We start from the raw sequence: 16,031 nt of genomic DNA, 5'->3' as shown, positions 1-16,031 counted from the left end.
AACCCGAATGTCGACACAGTGGACATGGATACAGTTGGAGTGGAACCGCAGCCCCTCGCATAGCTCGCTTTGCTCGCGATGCTTCGGGCACGGTGCCTCGCTATGCTCGGCACACTATTTTATTCTCCCACCACGCCCTAGTGGATGGTAGGGCATGAAATACCGCCTGTCGGCACATGTCGGCTAAAAAAACTGTGAAAAACTCATGTCGACCTAATGACTGTCGACCTAAACCCATGTCGACCTAGGCCCATGTCGACCTTAAGTCATGTCGACCTTGACCCATGTCGGCTGTTAACCCTGTCGACCTTGGGGCCAGTCGACCTTCCGGGGTCGACCTAATGACTGTCGACCTAAGTGTGGTCTGACAGATGACCGTTTCCCGTTATAACAAAGTGACCCAAGATTGCCAAACTGGACGGCCATTTCAGTGGTGTAGTAATTATCGGTGTAATGCTTATGCTTTGTGGTGCTGTGTTGTTTGCTGACGCTCTCTGGTCTTGTCAGGACAGCAGTGAGGTGTGGGAAGAAGATGTGACTGAGTGGTGGGGTGAGTGGAGTTCCTGGTCCACCTGCTCTAGAACCTGTGGAGGGGGAGTGATGTCTCGAGAAAGGCATTGCCTACGTCAGAGGTAGGTATTGCTAGGCTTGAATAATGCCATTTATGATGTGTTTTTTCCTAAGCCATATAAATAGATCCAACTTTAGGGACTTATGGTTCACTCACAAACACATTAGAATTTTGGGGGCTCATTCTGAGTATTCGTACCAGGGACTGATGTTTGTGCTTTGCGCATATTCGCATATACTCATGTGCATGGCTGCTGTGCGGACGCCTTCAGCGACTTGTATTGTCGCCAACGCATTCGCACAAGGGGGGGGGGGGGGGGCAGGGGGCGTTTGCATGGGGGGGTGCTCCCAGGAAACCAAAAACTGTGGGTGCACCCTGGAAAATGCTGGGCGTCCCCATGCAAAAACACTGGCAGGCATCTGACATCACAGGACTTCAGCCACCCTCCCCGTTCTCAGGCTGGATAGGGCAAGTCAATGCTGACTTATATTCATGAACAGGGGGAAAAAATCATTGGAGCGACCATCGAAGGATTTCGCCTCTGTACGCACCCTTGCCAATAGATTTTTATGTAAAACATTTATTCAGTAATGTACGCAAAGGGGGCGGGCATTCGCTCGCCCTGTGGGTGGCATTAGTTGGCAGCTAAGCAGCAAATTTTCACTGCTTGGCGAATCAACCAGAATCAGACCCTTGGTGCAGTGAATTGCCCTATCCAAGAGCCAAGGCTACTAATAGGGAGCAGGGACACTTACAAACCACTATTAACCAATTAAACTTGTTGCTTATTCTAATGTGGCCCAGAACTGAAAGAAACCGGTAATTTTCACCTATAATTAAGGGGAATGTGTAAAAGAATACACTTGTTTTGTTGTACGACCCACTAATGTGTCTCCTGCAGGCTCCAGACAGTTCCAGGAATGGATAGCACAGTATGTGGAGGACAGGCAAAACAATACCATCTGTGTCAGAAACAGGTTAGTAAGGGAACGGAACTATTGTATTTTATACCTGTTATCTCCCTCCCATTGGCTGGGCGCAACAGCCAGAAAACACCGGCAGCACACCCCCAAATGACCGCCCACTGTCAATCACATAGAGAGCTGTTTGCAATCACAGGTGTTCGGAGCCTCTGATCGCATAGAAGGTTCGCACATGTGCACTGAGCCATGCGCCATTCTCTGATGATCGCAAGGGCTGCAAATTCACAGGCCTGCTGAATCGGCACCCATTAATTTAACCAGGCAAACCAATAGATGCGTACAACTGCATATAGGCAAATAATTTCATTTTTCCCTGTGCACTCAATACTGGAGCCCAGTTTCCTAACAATTCAGCATCAGGAGGTAGATGTATGAAGCAGTGATAAGGGGGGAGAAGTGATAAAGTGCCTGGTACTTTATCACCGGCCAATCAGCTCCTGACTGTTAAGTTACAGGCTGGGTTAAAAAAGGGACAATTAGGATCTGATTGGCCGGTGATAAAGTACCAGGCACTTTATCACTTCTCCCTTATCACTGAAGTCTGCTTCATACATCTACCTCGGTCCCTTGTTTGAGAACTTATATCCTACATGCTGCAGGCTAAGTGTAAACCAGAACTAAAAAGCCCATCTATCATTCAAGTTGTTAGGCCTCAAGGACAGGCAGTCAGAGTGCCTTATGAATACTATCCCCCCCCCCCCCCCCCCCACACACACACTGGCGTTCTCCTTTAAGATATTTAAAATTCATAACCAGTATAATAATCATGTATCCTCGTACAGTATATTTGTGTACTTGTTTTATGACCTGTGGAACCCACGCATACACTATACATAGCACAGTCTGCATTCCTGCTGAACCTAAACATAGTTATTTCTAAGGTGCCAAAATATTCTGCAGAGGGGTATAATGGGAGGTGCGCTTCTGCATAGATATATGGGCGGTATTACAGTAGAACAGATACTTTTACTACTTATATCTCAATAAAATCTGGTCTACTAACTGCAGGTGACACTCTGTACGTGACCACTGTCCCCTCATCTGTAACAAAACAAGCGGATATGATGTGACTGTTACCCGCTACGCTTACTACATAACGCTGCACAACTGTTGTAATCCCTGTCATTATCCACACATAGCCCTGTAATTACCCTCACGTAAAGCATGTAATTACCCACATATAATCCTGTCTAAGTCATATATCATTGTGGGGACAGCAAATAACCGTGGCTAACTCATTCACAGCCATCGGTAGCCTCAAGGAGTGGCACAAGGCTGTGTACGGTCTTTGAAGCGGTCAGTGGGTTTGTAGTAATTCACAATATGCTGTGGAACTTACAAGAAGAATGTAACAAACAAGAAAATACATTTCAAGGGTTGAGATAATGTCTCACTTCTCTCTCTCTCTCTCTCTCTCCACCATCGCAAGACCAACTGGGCTGAAACTAGGGGGTCGTTTTACTAAGATGGGAGTTCTATGGAAGACGGAATGTTCATAGTAACCAATCAGATTCTACTTCTTATTTATTTACCACCTTTTAGAACAGGGATGGGGAACCTTCGGCCCTCTAGCAGTTGTTGAACTACACATCCCAGCATGCCCTGCAACAGTTTTAGCATGGCCAAAGAGCAAAACTGTAGCAGGGCATGCTGGGATGTGTAGTTCAACAATTGCTAGAGGGCCAAAGTTCCCCCATCCATGTTCTAGAAGATAGAAGATAATAGATTGAATCTATCTTCAGTAGAACTCCCACCTTAGTAAATTTGCCTCTAGAATTGTCATCACCTGTGGGAAAGGCAATAATTAGGCTCCCCCCCCTCCTCCTCCTCACCTTGCATGCACATATGGGTATCACATAAAGCATCAGTTTTTGCTTCTGTCAACCTTTTCTCTATGTCGACCTTGTGCATGTTGACCATATGTCGACACTGTTGACCTGGCTCATGTTTCCACAATTCTTTTATGTTTGTAAGTATTGGACAAATGACTTATATCTTCAGTAAACTATAACATACCCTCCAACGTCTGAAACTGGGGGCGTGGTCACGGGTAAAGGAGGTGTCGTCCTCTTTTCCACACTGGAGACCCAGAAAACCAATACAAAGCCATTTTTGGCTGGTACAGGCCATAAAAAATGGTACCGCACAAGCCAAATAGGTACCGTTGTTGGGTATTCTATAATGGTTCCATGGCTTTAATGAATAGTCATAAAGGCCCAGCAGTTGAATGCTGGACATGGATGCAGCATTCATCTCAACCCTCCTTCACATCCTGCCTCCAGACTCCTGTGAAACCTAGCCAATGGGAGTCTGGGGGGTAGGCTTTGAAGGACAGTGATTCCTAATGCTGAGCTTGGGTGCTGCAAGGCGCCTGTAATAGACACAGTGGGGCACGTAGGCTCTGTATGCAGTGTCTTCTTTATTCCAGTGTCTTGGTATCTCTGCTTCTTATCTGCTGAACTCCCCTCCTACACATTCCCCTCTGCTGCTCACTCTCTCCTCACACATCCATCCACTGCACCCCTCTCCTGATTACTCCCTCCTTACATCTCCCTCTCTTACCCTCTATTTCTCTCTTTCCTGACACTCTCTCTCTATCACCCCCTTACCTTTGCCCTCTCCCCTCCCCTACCTTTCTATTCCTGACACCAGCTCCCACCCCCTTCTCTACTGGGCGCAGTACGGAATGACACTACTGGGGGGCATTCTCTATGTAAATTACACTACTGGGGGGGGGGGGGGCATTCTCTATGTAAATTACACTACTGGGGGGGGGGCATTCTCTATGTAAATTACACTACTGGGGGCGTATTCTCTATGTAAATGGCACTACTGAGGGCGCATTCTCTATGTAAATGAAACTACTGGAGGCCATTCTCTATGTAAATGACACTACTGGGGGGCATTCTCTATGTAAATGGAACTACTGGGGGGCATTCTCTATGTAAATTGCACTACTGGGGGGGCATTCTCTATGTAAATTGCAGTACTGGGGGGGGGGGCATTCTCTATGTAAATTGCACAACTGGGGGGCATTCTCTATGTAAATTACGCTACTGGGGGGCATTTTCTATGTAAATGGAACTACTGGGGGCCTTATGTACAGTATAATCAGCACTAAAATGTCATGGGAGTGTAAGTGGCAATACGGCATATGTTGTATAGTGCAACTGGCATTACGGTGTGTGGTGTAATGTGTAAAGGGCATTATGGGGAAGGGGCGCCTGAAACTATTTTGGCTTGGGGGAGCAAAATTTATAGTTACGCCACTGTGGGGCAGATGTATTAAGCCTTAACAAGAGATAAATGCAAGTGTGATAAGGAGAGATAAACGTCCTGCCAATCACCTGCTAACTGTCATGGTACAGGCTGTGTTTGAAAAAAGTCAGTAAGGAGCTGATTGGCTGGACGGTTATCTCTCTTTATCACACTTGAATTTATCTCTTGTTAAGGATTAATACATCTGCCCCAGTGCTACCAATCTCCAAGGACCTTCAGCCAGCACATATGTACTTGCACTATGTAGTTGGCACTGCAGCTCCTCTGGAAGGCCTATTATGTAAAATGACTACAGTACATCAGCATCCAGATAATGTACATTGGGGGTTATTCTGATTCACTTAACATGTGCAGAGAGAGTTAGATTTGGGTGGAGGGTGTACTTCAAACTGATATCTATATTGCAGTGTAAAAATACAGCAGCCAGTATTTACCCTGCACAGAAACAATAAAACACCCAAATGTGCACATGTTACATCAGCCCCACCTGCAGTGCATATGGTTTTGTCCATTAAAGAGTGATTGTGCCTTTCCGAGTGAATCAGAATAAACCCCATTGCCATTATCAAACTGTGTAAATATTAACTGTTTTTTTTTTTAAATTTTCTGTGAATTCCGTAAAGGCAAGATTAAATGTTGCATTGATGGAATATCCAGCACACTATAGAATATATTCTGATCCATCTGTGGCTAATGTCAAGTTCTAGTCATGCAATAAATTAATTATCTGCTCTCTCTGGCTTCAGCTTTGTCCTGCTGGCTCTGCAAGCTTCAAACAGTATCAGTGTTCTGCATTTAATGCTAAGGCATTTGGAAAACTGTATCACCGCTGGGTTCCACTATATCCAGGTCAGTTACCGTCCCTTACTGTGACATCATACAGCCAGATTACACTACATTATAGTGTATATTCAATAAAATGTCCATGTATGTATGCATGCAGAGGGTGGGTTAACCAGATGTTAGATTTTGATTTTATTTAAATGACATAACCAATGTAAACAAATGAAGTTAAATTCTAGGTTGTATGTTTTTTTATGTATTTTAATTGGTTTTCAAACTTGCATTTCTCTTGTTAGTTTGTTTTGTTTACACTTTTGCCAGATGTTTCGGACTCCTTCCTTTATCTGTTTGCAGCTGTGGTCACAGAAAGTAAAGTGTGGATGGGGGTGTGTAACTAGTGTTGCATTGGATTGGCTGTGGGTTCTGTCCATTTAAGGGGCACATTGGTAACACACCTGTATCCCAGGTGGGTTAAGTACTGACAGTCGGGATCCTGAAGACTGAATTACCTGCTGAGACTACAAACACTTTTCGGTACTTGTTTCCTAGCACGGCCACAATCTTATGGATCGTGTACCTTTAAGTTAAGGTACACGATCCACACGATGGACCCGATTTCCTTTGAAATCAGGTCCATTTGGCCGGCTAAGACACAATATCGGGGGCATCGCGTCGGTCGGGACCATTAACATTGGTCCCGACGCGACCGACGCGATGCCCCCGATTTTTCCATAGGCTTCAATGTTAAAAAATATTTTAACATTGAAATCGTGTCGGGAAAGGTAAAATATCGGGGGCATCGCGTCGGTCGGGACCATTAACATTGGTCCCGACGCGATGCCCCCGATTTTTCCATAGGCTTCAATGTTAAAATATTTTTTAACATTGAAATCGTGAGAAAATGTGAAAAATGTGAAATGGGCCAATATGACCCATTTCACATTATAGATGTCCCCGTCGTCACCCCACGATAGACGCCAACCCGAAGCGTGGCGAGCGCAGCGAGCCCGCGAGGGGCGGCGGTGCGCGTCCTCCGACCTTTTCATTCCCCTACTATCCACGTCGGCGTGGAGTTGAGAACAGAATAGTGTGGCGAGCGCAGCGAGCCACCGAGCCCGAAGCGTGGCGAGCGCAGCGAGCCCCGCGAGGGGCCGCGTATAACTTCACAGGTATACGCGTCCCCTCGCGGGGCTCGCTGCGCTCGCCACGCTTCGGGCTCGGTGGCTCGCTGCGCTCGCCACACTATTCTATTCTCAACTCCACGCCGACGTGGATAGTAGGGGAATGAAAAGGTCGGAGGACGCGCACCGCCGCCCCTCGCGGGCTCGCTGCGCTCGCCACGCTTCGGGTTGGCGTCTATCGTGGGGTGGGGTTTACGCCGTTAAATTTGGGGGGGTTGGGAATATTTTACATTGAATCCAATGTAAAATCGGGTCCCTGGGACCCGATTTACATTTCATTCAATCAAAAAATCGGGTCGGTCGCGTCGATCGCATCGCATGTGACCAAATCGCATGCGATGCGATCGACCCGATTTTTCCGACACGACCACCCCGATGTTAATCGGTGTGGCCGTGCTAGGAAACAAGTACCCACTTTTCTTCTTTTTGCTGTAGACGCTGCAGATTGCAGTGTTACTGGGATAGTCCTCAAAATAATTTCCTAGGCCACTGTGTTTAAGGGTGTTTGTACAAAAGGGATTATCCTCTTAGTGATTTTCATAGGGTCATAGATAATACATGCGCTGTAAACTATTTCTGTGGACTCCATGGGTGCTCTGTGCTATGCTGTTGTTGCTTGATATAAGTTGTCTCCCCTACATGATGGCTTCCTAAAGCTGAGTACACACCTGGGCAACTTGACGTTTGAATGACCATCACATGACCGTGATGGACTGATGTCTTTTTTCAACCTCATAAGCTATATTACTATGTTAGTGGCTTCAGGTAAGTATACACACTTTCTGATCAGCCACTCAATGTGATGTCACTGACATTACAACTGCTGACTGAGCTTTAACTTCAGTCCCAGCAGCAAGTGCATGGCCAGTCAGCAGACATATTGGGGTTACACATCAGCCAACCAGCTTATAAATTATCACCAGTTCACTTAATTGGCCGATATAAATTACCCAGTGTGTTCCCAACTTCAAGCAGATGGACAAGTATTTACAGGAAGCAGAGACAAGTTGGCAGCCATAGCCTGCATTGAATGCTGCAATAGGAATTAGTGTAGAAGGTCCGGGTCAGCAGTTGCAGAAAGAAAAGACAAATATTTAGTGCCTGTGCCCTGGTGTTGCAGGTGACCAATGGCAGAGTACTGCTGTGTATCACAGCCCTTAGTCTAAGCTGGGGTAAATATAGTCAGAAGATTGTTGTATAAGACAGTCATTTGGTGATTAAACTATCAAGTAAATATTTTTGGGGGGCTTTTTCTGAATGAGACACCTCCGTGACCGTATTTGTCTCTTTTGCTGGTGTATTGTATATGACTTTATGTTAATACAAGCCCTCCCTTGGTGGACATCGATGCATGTGCATGTACAAGGAATAAGACGCCTGCTTCTTCTATGCTGGGTGCAGAATCTCAGTATGAGAGCAACGCCTCCACTATGAGCAAATCAAATTTCACTTTGCAACCAGTTCACTGAAACGCCTGCCATAACACGCCCATACGATGGACAGTCCTTATCCTTGTGAACAGCCACCCAGGGCTGGCAATAGAAATCTTGGGGCCCTGTACAATGATATTTCTGGGGCCCCCACCTAATCCCAAATCCACACAACCCTCTTCTGCATGAGCCTCATTTAACCTTTCGCTGCTCCAGATCCTGCCTCCAAGTGCAGTCCTGCTGGCCTGGCTCCTGGCTGCTGCCTTCTGCTGGCCTGTCACTTTCACAAAAGAATGCCGAGCATCACGAGCAGGCACGAAACAGACTACCTGCACATGCGCTATAAAGAAAAGAAGCCAAAGACTGAGGCCACAGTGCCAGTGGCGGGTATGGCTGTTCGGCTGCAGCCCCAGGCCGTGTGCAAACACAGAGTAGATGGCTCTGAGTGCCCAACGGCAGGGCGCATACACAGTAGACATCAGTGGCACACAGTGAGTCAGTCAGTCTCAGCCACACACAGATGGTACACAGTAGACCGCCATAGGGTCACTGACAGGCCAGCTAGAACAGACGGTGGCCGTGATGGGGCATGGAAGCTCTGGGGCCCTTCAGATTGCTGGGGCCCGTCACACTTGTCCCCCTTGACCCCCCCTGTCGCCTGCCCTGTCGCAACCTACTAGTAACTGTTCAGGAACATCCTGAATCAGCGACCATACTTGAGTATCTTGGGGATGTAATACCTTGATGCTTCTTAGGTTGCCATCTATGCAAGAAAAGTAATTTTACTGCCTATCACTACTAAAAAAACATTAATTGAATATCTTAATGCAACAGAATCTGTAGACACAACTAAAGTGTTTATTTATATCCAATAATGTACCTGCATATCCGGGGGAACATACTGTACATTCCATTGTTGGCAGTCATGCAACATTTTATTACTTTTCTTTGTGTTCCAGTGTCCATTCTTTTCCTGGTTCCAGATTACTCTATAACTGTAGCTCTTTCCTTCCCTCAGATGATTACACCAGCATCTCTAGCAAGCCGTGCGATCTTCAGTGCACCAGTACTAACAGGGAGAGGCAGCTCTTGGTGCCGGCCCATGATGGAACAAGCTGTAGAGACAGAACGTATCAGGGAGTTTGTATCCACGGCAAATGTGAGGTACCACTGGGGCTGTATACTTGATGCATACATTTTGTGACTGGGAAAATCCTTTCTTTGTAGTGCTCTAGGCTAACATTTCTATTACACGGTCTAATTAACATATTCTTTCTGGGCTTGTTCCTGAGTCATTAGATTTAGGTAATTTCTTTCTCAAACCTCAGGATTACTTAGCCCAGAGTTTCTTACTATGGGCCAGATGTACTAAGCTTGAAAAGTGATAAAATGGAGAGTGATAGACCACTAGCCAATCAGCTGTTAACTGCCATGTCACAGGCTGTGTTTGCAAAATGACAGGTAGGAGCTGATTGGTTGGTGGTTTATCACTCTCCACTTTATAACTTTTGGTACTCTTTACTTAGAAGGGCGCCCATCTCGGCCATCTCGGGCATTGAATGCACTAAAAAATCAGGTGCGATGCGACAGACGAGATGCCCGAGATTTCCCATAGGGAACAATGTTAAATGTCTCAATTGACCCGATTTTCCTGTTCAATGCCTCAATTGACCCAATTTTTCCATAGGAAACAATGTTAAATGGGCCACAGAGGCCAAATAGGCACCCTGAAGTGAATAATGGCCACCCGAATTGTTAACGCCACCCCACGATCAACGTCAACGCTAACTTTTCAAGGCTTAGTACATCTCGCCCTACATGTTATTTATCTATTTGCTGTTGATTACTGTGCAATTCACTCATAGAATCTCCATTTCCATGGTAAGATGGAAGAACTTTTTATTTCACCTTTTAAAAGCATAGGGCTTAATTAAGGTTCATAATCAGATTAGCAATAATCGCTATTCAGCAGTCTGTGAGAATCTGTGCCTGTGCACACCGCGGAACCTGCGTGCGCAAGCCTTGAAACTGTGGTCTCATTCAGCACAATGCTACCTCAGTCTAACGGGCAGTAGGGGGTGGGCGGCAATGCAGTGTTTTTGGGGTGGCAACGTAGTATTGCGGGGGCACGGCCCAGACAACACAACGCGCAGCAGATGAGACCCGAGAAATGGCGGCCAGGCGACTAGATTCAAAGCTTAGCTACACAGTCATGGGCCTACTCTTAAGATGCGAGCGCTTTGCTCTACAAGTTTTTGCAATCGCACCATGGGGAGGGACATGGCATGCTGCCGCTGGGGGTTGCAGTTTTGCGAATCTTTGCAAAACGACAACTCAAGCTGAATTAGACCCAGACTATAAATTGCAACATTACGGTATACAGCCCAATTGTATTGAACACACACTATTCTTGAGAAAAATTGGCTATAAAACCATGGGCCTTATTCAGAGATAGACACAGAGTTGATGGGGTTTATTTACTAAGATGGGAGTTCTACTGAAGATGGGATGTTGCTATGGGAAACCAATCAGATTTTATCTATTATCATCTAGAAGGTGCTAAATATATAAGAAGTATATTCTAATTGGTTGCAATGGGGACCTTTAACCCCTTGAGTGGTAGGTTTTGCTGGGGCAGGACAAACCTACCAGGGCAGGTTTGTTCTGCCCCAGCAAAACCCACCACAGTTGGAATCCCCCTCCCTCACCTCTGCTCCGGCGTTAGTACGCCGGAGCTTCCCTGCCGCCACTGTCCCCACTGCCACATTCAGCAGTGACGTCGGCGGCAGGCTGGGGGATGTTCGCAGCGGCTCGGGAGGACTCGGGTGCCTGAACGCTCCTGAGTCCCCCCGAGCCACCCCGAACATTCCAGAACCTGCCGCCGACGTCATTACTACTAAAAGTATGGCGGCAGGCGGAAGCGGCTGGGGGAGCGCTGTTAGAAGAGCTCTGGCGTGCGATCGCCGGAGCACAGGTAATGGGAGGGTTGGGGGAATGGCTGGGGGGGCTCTAGAGGTGCTGCGCCAGTGGTGCACACCTGGACACCACTGGCGCGCACCTATTTCATATTTGTATTATGCCCGTAAATTTTCCGGGACAGCCCGCTTCCGGGCGTACCACTCAAGGGGTTAATGGGCACATGCAAACCCAAATGTCCGATGGCGTTCACAATGGCATACTGTATCACTAACACTTCAGAATGCGTTTATGATCCCAGGCTGCTTGAGGGTGGATACTGGGAGGTGTCCTAAAGTGAGTGCAAAGAGGGTGTGTTTCATGGGTGTGTCTGGGATCGCTGCTGCATTCCGAGTCACGAATTCACTGCTTCGGAGGCCATGTATATTGGACTTGTGGAGAGTAGTTGGGCTAGGCAAATATCAATGCTGCGAGCGATGTTACATCGATGTTGGAGTGTTTACAATCTCCATAGCAATTGCGCAGACCATGGAGCCAGAAAGTGGGGTATCAGCCATAATATACAAAGGGAAGGCTGAAATTTGCATTTGCATATTTCCTCATCCGCTATTGAGAGAGCGACTGCATTCCAGGCTGCATTACCAACAAGCTGTGAATCAGACCCTACGTTATGGGTGTGGTATATGCAGGGCCGGTGCAAGGCACCAGAACGCCCCAGGCAAGTCGGGGTGGGGGCGCCCCGGTGTCTGCCGCCCGGGTACCTGTCCTGTGGCGCTGTAAAGCTGGCGGCGGCGGCAGTGGGGGTCCCTGCAGTCAATAAGAAATAACAAGCGCTATCCGCCGGGCTATGCGGAAGCGCTTCTGTTCTGGCCAATCAGCATGCTTCCGCATAGCCCGGCGGATAGCGCTCGTTATTTCTTATTGACAGGGACCCCCCACTGCCACCGCCGCCAGCTTTTACGCACATATACGTTGCAGGACAGAGACCCGAACGGCAAGGGGGGGCAAAATACCGCCCTTCAGTGGCCGGCGCCCTAGGCAAATGCCTAGATTTGCCTAGTGGTGGCGCCGGCCCTGGGTATATGGTCCCGACAGTCATTAGCCCGACATAGGGATCCCGACTGGCCGGACTCAGACAGCGGGGCGAGCGCAACAAAGCCCCTTGTGGGCTCGCTGCGCTCGCCATGCTGCGGGCACGGGGGCTCGCTATGCTCGCCACCGATGCTATTCTCCCTCTATGGGGGTCGTGGAAGGAGATTAACCGGTGGCCGTCGGGACCCCGAGTGTCGGGGTTTTGACTGTTGGGATCCCGCCATCGGGGTAATAACTGTCGGGAAACTGTCCGGCACCCCTACTGTATGTCCCTCCCATTCTCTCTTGTACTACTGGCTATAATACTTTAGGGACTAGTTAAATAGGTGGGATGGCTTGTGGGCTGAATATCCTAATTCACTAATATCCTGATCATTGAGCCAATTAGGAGCATATCATACTTACAACAATTTACTGTTGTCAAAGAATTTAGGGCTCATTTATTAACATTGCATTTTAGGGCCAGATTGGGACTGAATCATGGCAACCAAATTGTCACCAGGTTGGACAATGAAGGTTATTGTTTATTGATTACTAAGGTAAATATTAGAATTTAGTATTAGCATATAAGCCTTATTGTCTCAGAACCAGCGTAGACGTCCTACTGCCAGGGTCACTTTCTCATTAACCCTTTGAGTGCCATCATCTCTGCGAGAGATCCACTAAAAATGCCAGCGTCAATCACATTTGTTATATAAATTCAAATAAAAAAAATGTGTCAAAAGATTATATTTATGATATCAGGTGAACATTACAGGCCATTATGATGAATAAAAAAGTTTGCTTGGCGATTTTTACACCCATTTTGACAAATTCACTCAAAGGGTTAATATGCATAAATATTTCAGACTTATTCAGAATGATTAAGTTCATGAAGGCATGTAAAAAAAAGGGGTACTTGTGTATTATCACGGCGCCCATCGCATGGCATCATGTACCTGATTTAGGGGTGTGTGATGCGTGCGATGCGATGCTTGTTCAATTAAATATCGCATAGCATCGCATGCCAGCCAATGGGATGCGATGCGATATTTAATTGTTCAAGCACCCTTGCCATGAGATGTGATGCGTGCGTACAATGAGATGTAACCCCCAGTATCCACGCCATCCTGAAGCGTGGCGAGCGGCGGCGGTATGAGTCCTGCAATCTTTTCATACCCCCACTATCCACGTCGGCGTGGAGTTGATTTTAGATAGTGTGGCGAGCCACCGAGCCCGAAGCGTGGCGAGCGCATCGAGCCCCGCGAGGGGACGTGGAATACGAGTCCGAAGCGTGGCGAGCGGACACGGAATACATGTAAAGTAATCCGTGTCTCCCCGCGGGGCTCGCTGCGCTCGCCACGCTTCGGGCTCAGATTCCACATCCCCTCGCGGGGCATGCTTCGCTCGCCACGCTTCTAAAATCAACTCCACGCCGACGTGGATAGTGGGGGTATGAAAAGGTCACAGGGCGCGTACCGACGCCGCTCGCCACGCTTCGGGATGGTGTGGATACTGGGGGTTACATCTCATTGTAAGCGCCCATCACATCTCATAGCATGGGTGGTTGTACAATTAACAATTGCATGCCGCAATATTCCAGGGGGCTGCGATGCAATGAGATTTTTAGGAGCCCATACGATGGAAATCGTGGGCGCCGTGATAATACACAAGTACCAAAAAAGGTTGTAATCACAGTAAATGTAACATATTCAGCTGTCAGCTATTAATGTTTAGGTACAGTATATGTGTATGGGTAACAAGTACTATGTAAGGACTCCTGCAGGTCTTTCCCTTCCTAATCACAGAGTTAGACAGAGGGGGAAGGGGATAGGGGCTGCTTGGTAAGATATCTTGTCCAGAAACAGCTGTCATTATTACTACTATGAAAACAGAAGGCTTCCTAATGACAGCACATACAGTAAGTGCTGGTAATTGCGGAGAGAAGGAACCTGCATGCTTACTATAGTCAGTGGGTATTGAGGTTATGCAACTGATTTGTGTATACTTAGAATACAGGATTAGAATACACAACACAATGCATTTCTGCTGATAATGTACATGTGTAAAACCACTTTCTGTGGCTTTTTTGCTACAATATGGCTATATAATGATTGGAGCAGTCAGCTGCCTGTTGGACTTTTACATTAATAAAGTAGACTGCGGTAGTATCGATTGAGGCTTAAATACCCTTCATATTTAAGATAATGAGGCCCCAGGGATTATGCAACCAGACACTGTGGTTGGTGCATTCCAGCTTTTAAATACCAGCAATTACTGGGGCTGTAATTGTATTCCAGTTCCAACTGCTGACCTTAGCCTCCATTATAGAATGCTACTGTACATAACATCAGATTCAATACATTTCTAAGCACTGTTCAAAGTCTAGTAGATGAATGGTATCTCAGTATACTTGGTGCTGTGCTGTAATACATCTGACTAAGCAATTTAATCACAATGTATATACACGGGCAACTACTTTTTAAAGGAAATAAAACACTGCATTTTTTCTGGTATCTGGACTCATGGTCGACAGTCAAAAGGTCGACAGGGTCAAAAGTTCGACAGTCAAAAATTTGACAGGGTCAAAAGTTTGACAGTCAAAAAGTCGACAGTGAAAAGGTCGTCAGGGTCAAAATATCGATATGGAAATAGTCCGACATGTATCAACAGGCGGTATTTCCTGCTCTACCATCTACTACGCGCAGAGGGAGAACATAATAGTGTGCCGAGCACAACGTGGAACCGTGCCCGAAGCATGGCGAACGTAGCGAGATTTAGATGGAGTCCATACCCACCTATGTTGACATAGACACCAAAAAAATATGAAAGAACCATGTCGACCTTTTGACCCTGTTGGCCTTTTGACTGTCGACACGTTGACATTTTTATGTTGACATTTTGTCCCTGTCGACCTTTCAACCCTGAACTGTCATAACCATTTTTGCTGTGGACTGGAGAGATTGTTTCATGTAGCTCTTTACAGCCTTTATTAATAATTAAGCCCGCTTAGCACTTGTGGGGAATATCTGAGTGCACTATGGGCCTGATTCAGACCTGTTTGCGTAGTATACTTGCAGCCTAGCGAATAGGTCAGCGCCATAAGTTTGGCCTCATGAGTCAGCTTTGACCCATGACTACAAGGAGGTTGGTCCTTGAAGTCTAGTGTTATTGCATGAAGTATTGTCATTTAGAAGCTCACAGCCAGCACTCAGTAGAGCCATAGATATAGAACTGGTGGGAGCGAAGACAACATTGGTACAGCAGGTGCCACAGATCAAGGTCACAATCTATTGCCCCCATAATACTAGATCAGGGGCCTCATAGCTTCTACAGACAAATGTCTCCACAGTGTTCTACCGAGTGGGCCTGCCCTGTGCTACCCGGGGGGGCGTGCTTACTGCCCCCAATCATTTGAAATATTGGTACTTATGTAGTATCTGGGCTGCCGATTTTTTGATTGTATGCCTTAAGTTAAGGCATACAATCAGATGCGATGCGATGCGATATCGCATCGCATCGCATCGCATCCGATATCGGATGCGATGACCCGATTTTTCCATAGGAATCAATGTTAAAATGATTCCTATGGAAAAATGGGTCCTTTTCATACCCCTACTATCCAAGTGGGCATGGAGTTGGATATAAACCTGTGGCGAGCGTAGCGAGCCACCGAGCCCGAAGCGTGGCGAGCGAAGCGAGCCCCGCGAGGGGACGGTATTCGTCCCCTCGCGGGGCTCGCTTCGCTCGCCACGCTTCGGGCTCGGTGGCTCGCTACGCTCGCCACAGGTTTATATCCAACTCCATGCCCACTTGG

At 47.1% G+C, this 16,031-nt stretch overlaps 1 protein-coding gene across 4 annotated transcripts in view; it reads left to right on the top strand.

Moving 5' to 3' along the window:
• Positions 1–16,031, top strand: part of LOC146026467 (ADAMTS-like protein 2) — a 58,992-nt gene that overhangs the window by 13,060 nt on the left and 29,901 nt on the right. For 3 of the 4 annotated variants that reach the window (XM_083157160.1, XM_083157162.1, XM_083157163.1), the window contains exons 2-5: positions 508–632; positions 1,473–1,548; positions 5,580–5,682; positions 9,246–9,391. In XM_083157160.1, coding sequence (XP_083013286.1) covers positions 508–632; positions 1,473–1,548; positions 5,580–5,682; positions 9,246–9,391 — 450 coding nt within the window. The remainder of the gene's footprint in view (positions 1–507; positions 633–1,472; positions 1,549–5,579; positions 5,683–9,245; positions 9,392–16,031) is intronic. The other variant, XM_083157161.1, reaches the window with a different exon arrangement.

Source organism: Crinia signifera, chromosome 8 (assembly GCF_055691185.1).
Source record: "Crinia signifera chromosome 8, ASM5569118v1, whole genome shotgun sequence".
Classification (NCBI taxonomy): Eukaryota; Metazoa; Chordata; class Amphibia; order Anura; family Myobatrachidae; genus Crinia; species Crinia signifera.
This window is presented reverse-complemented; position numbering and strand designations above follow the sequence as displayed.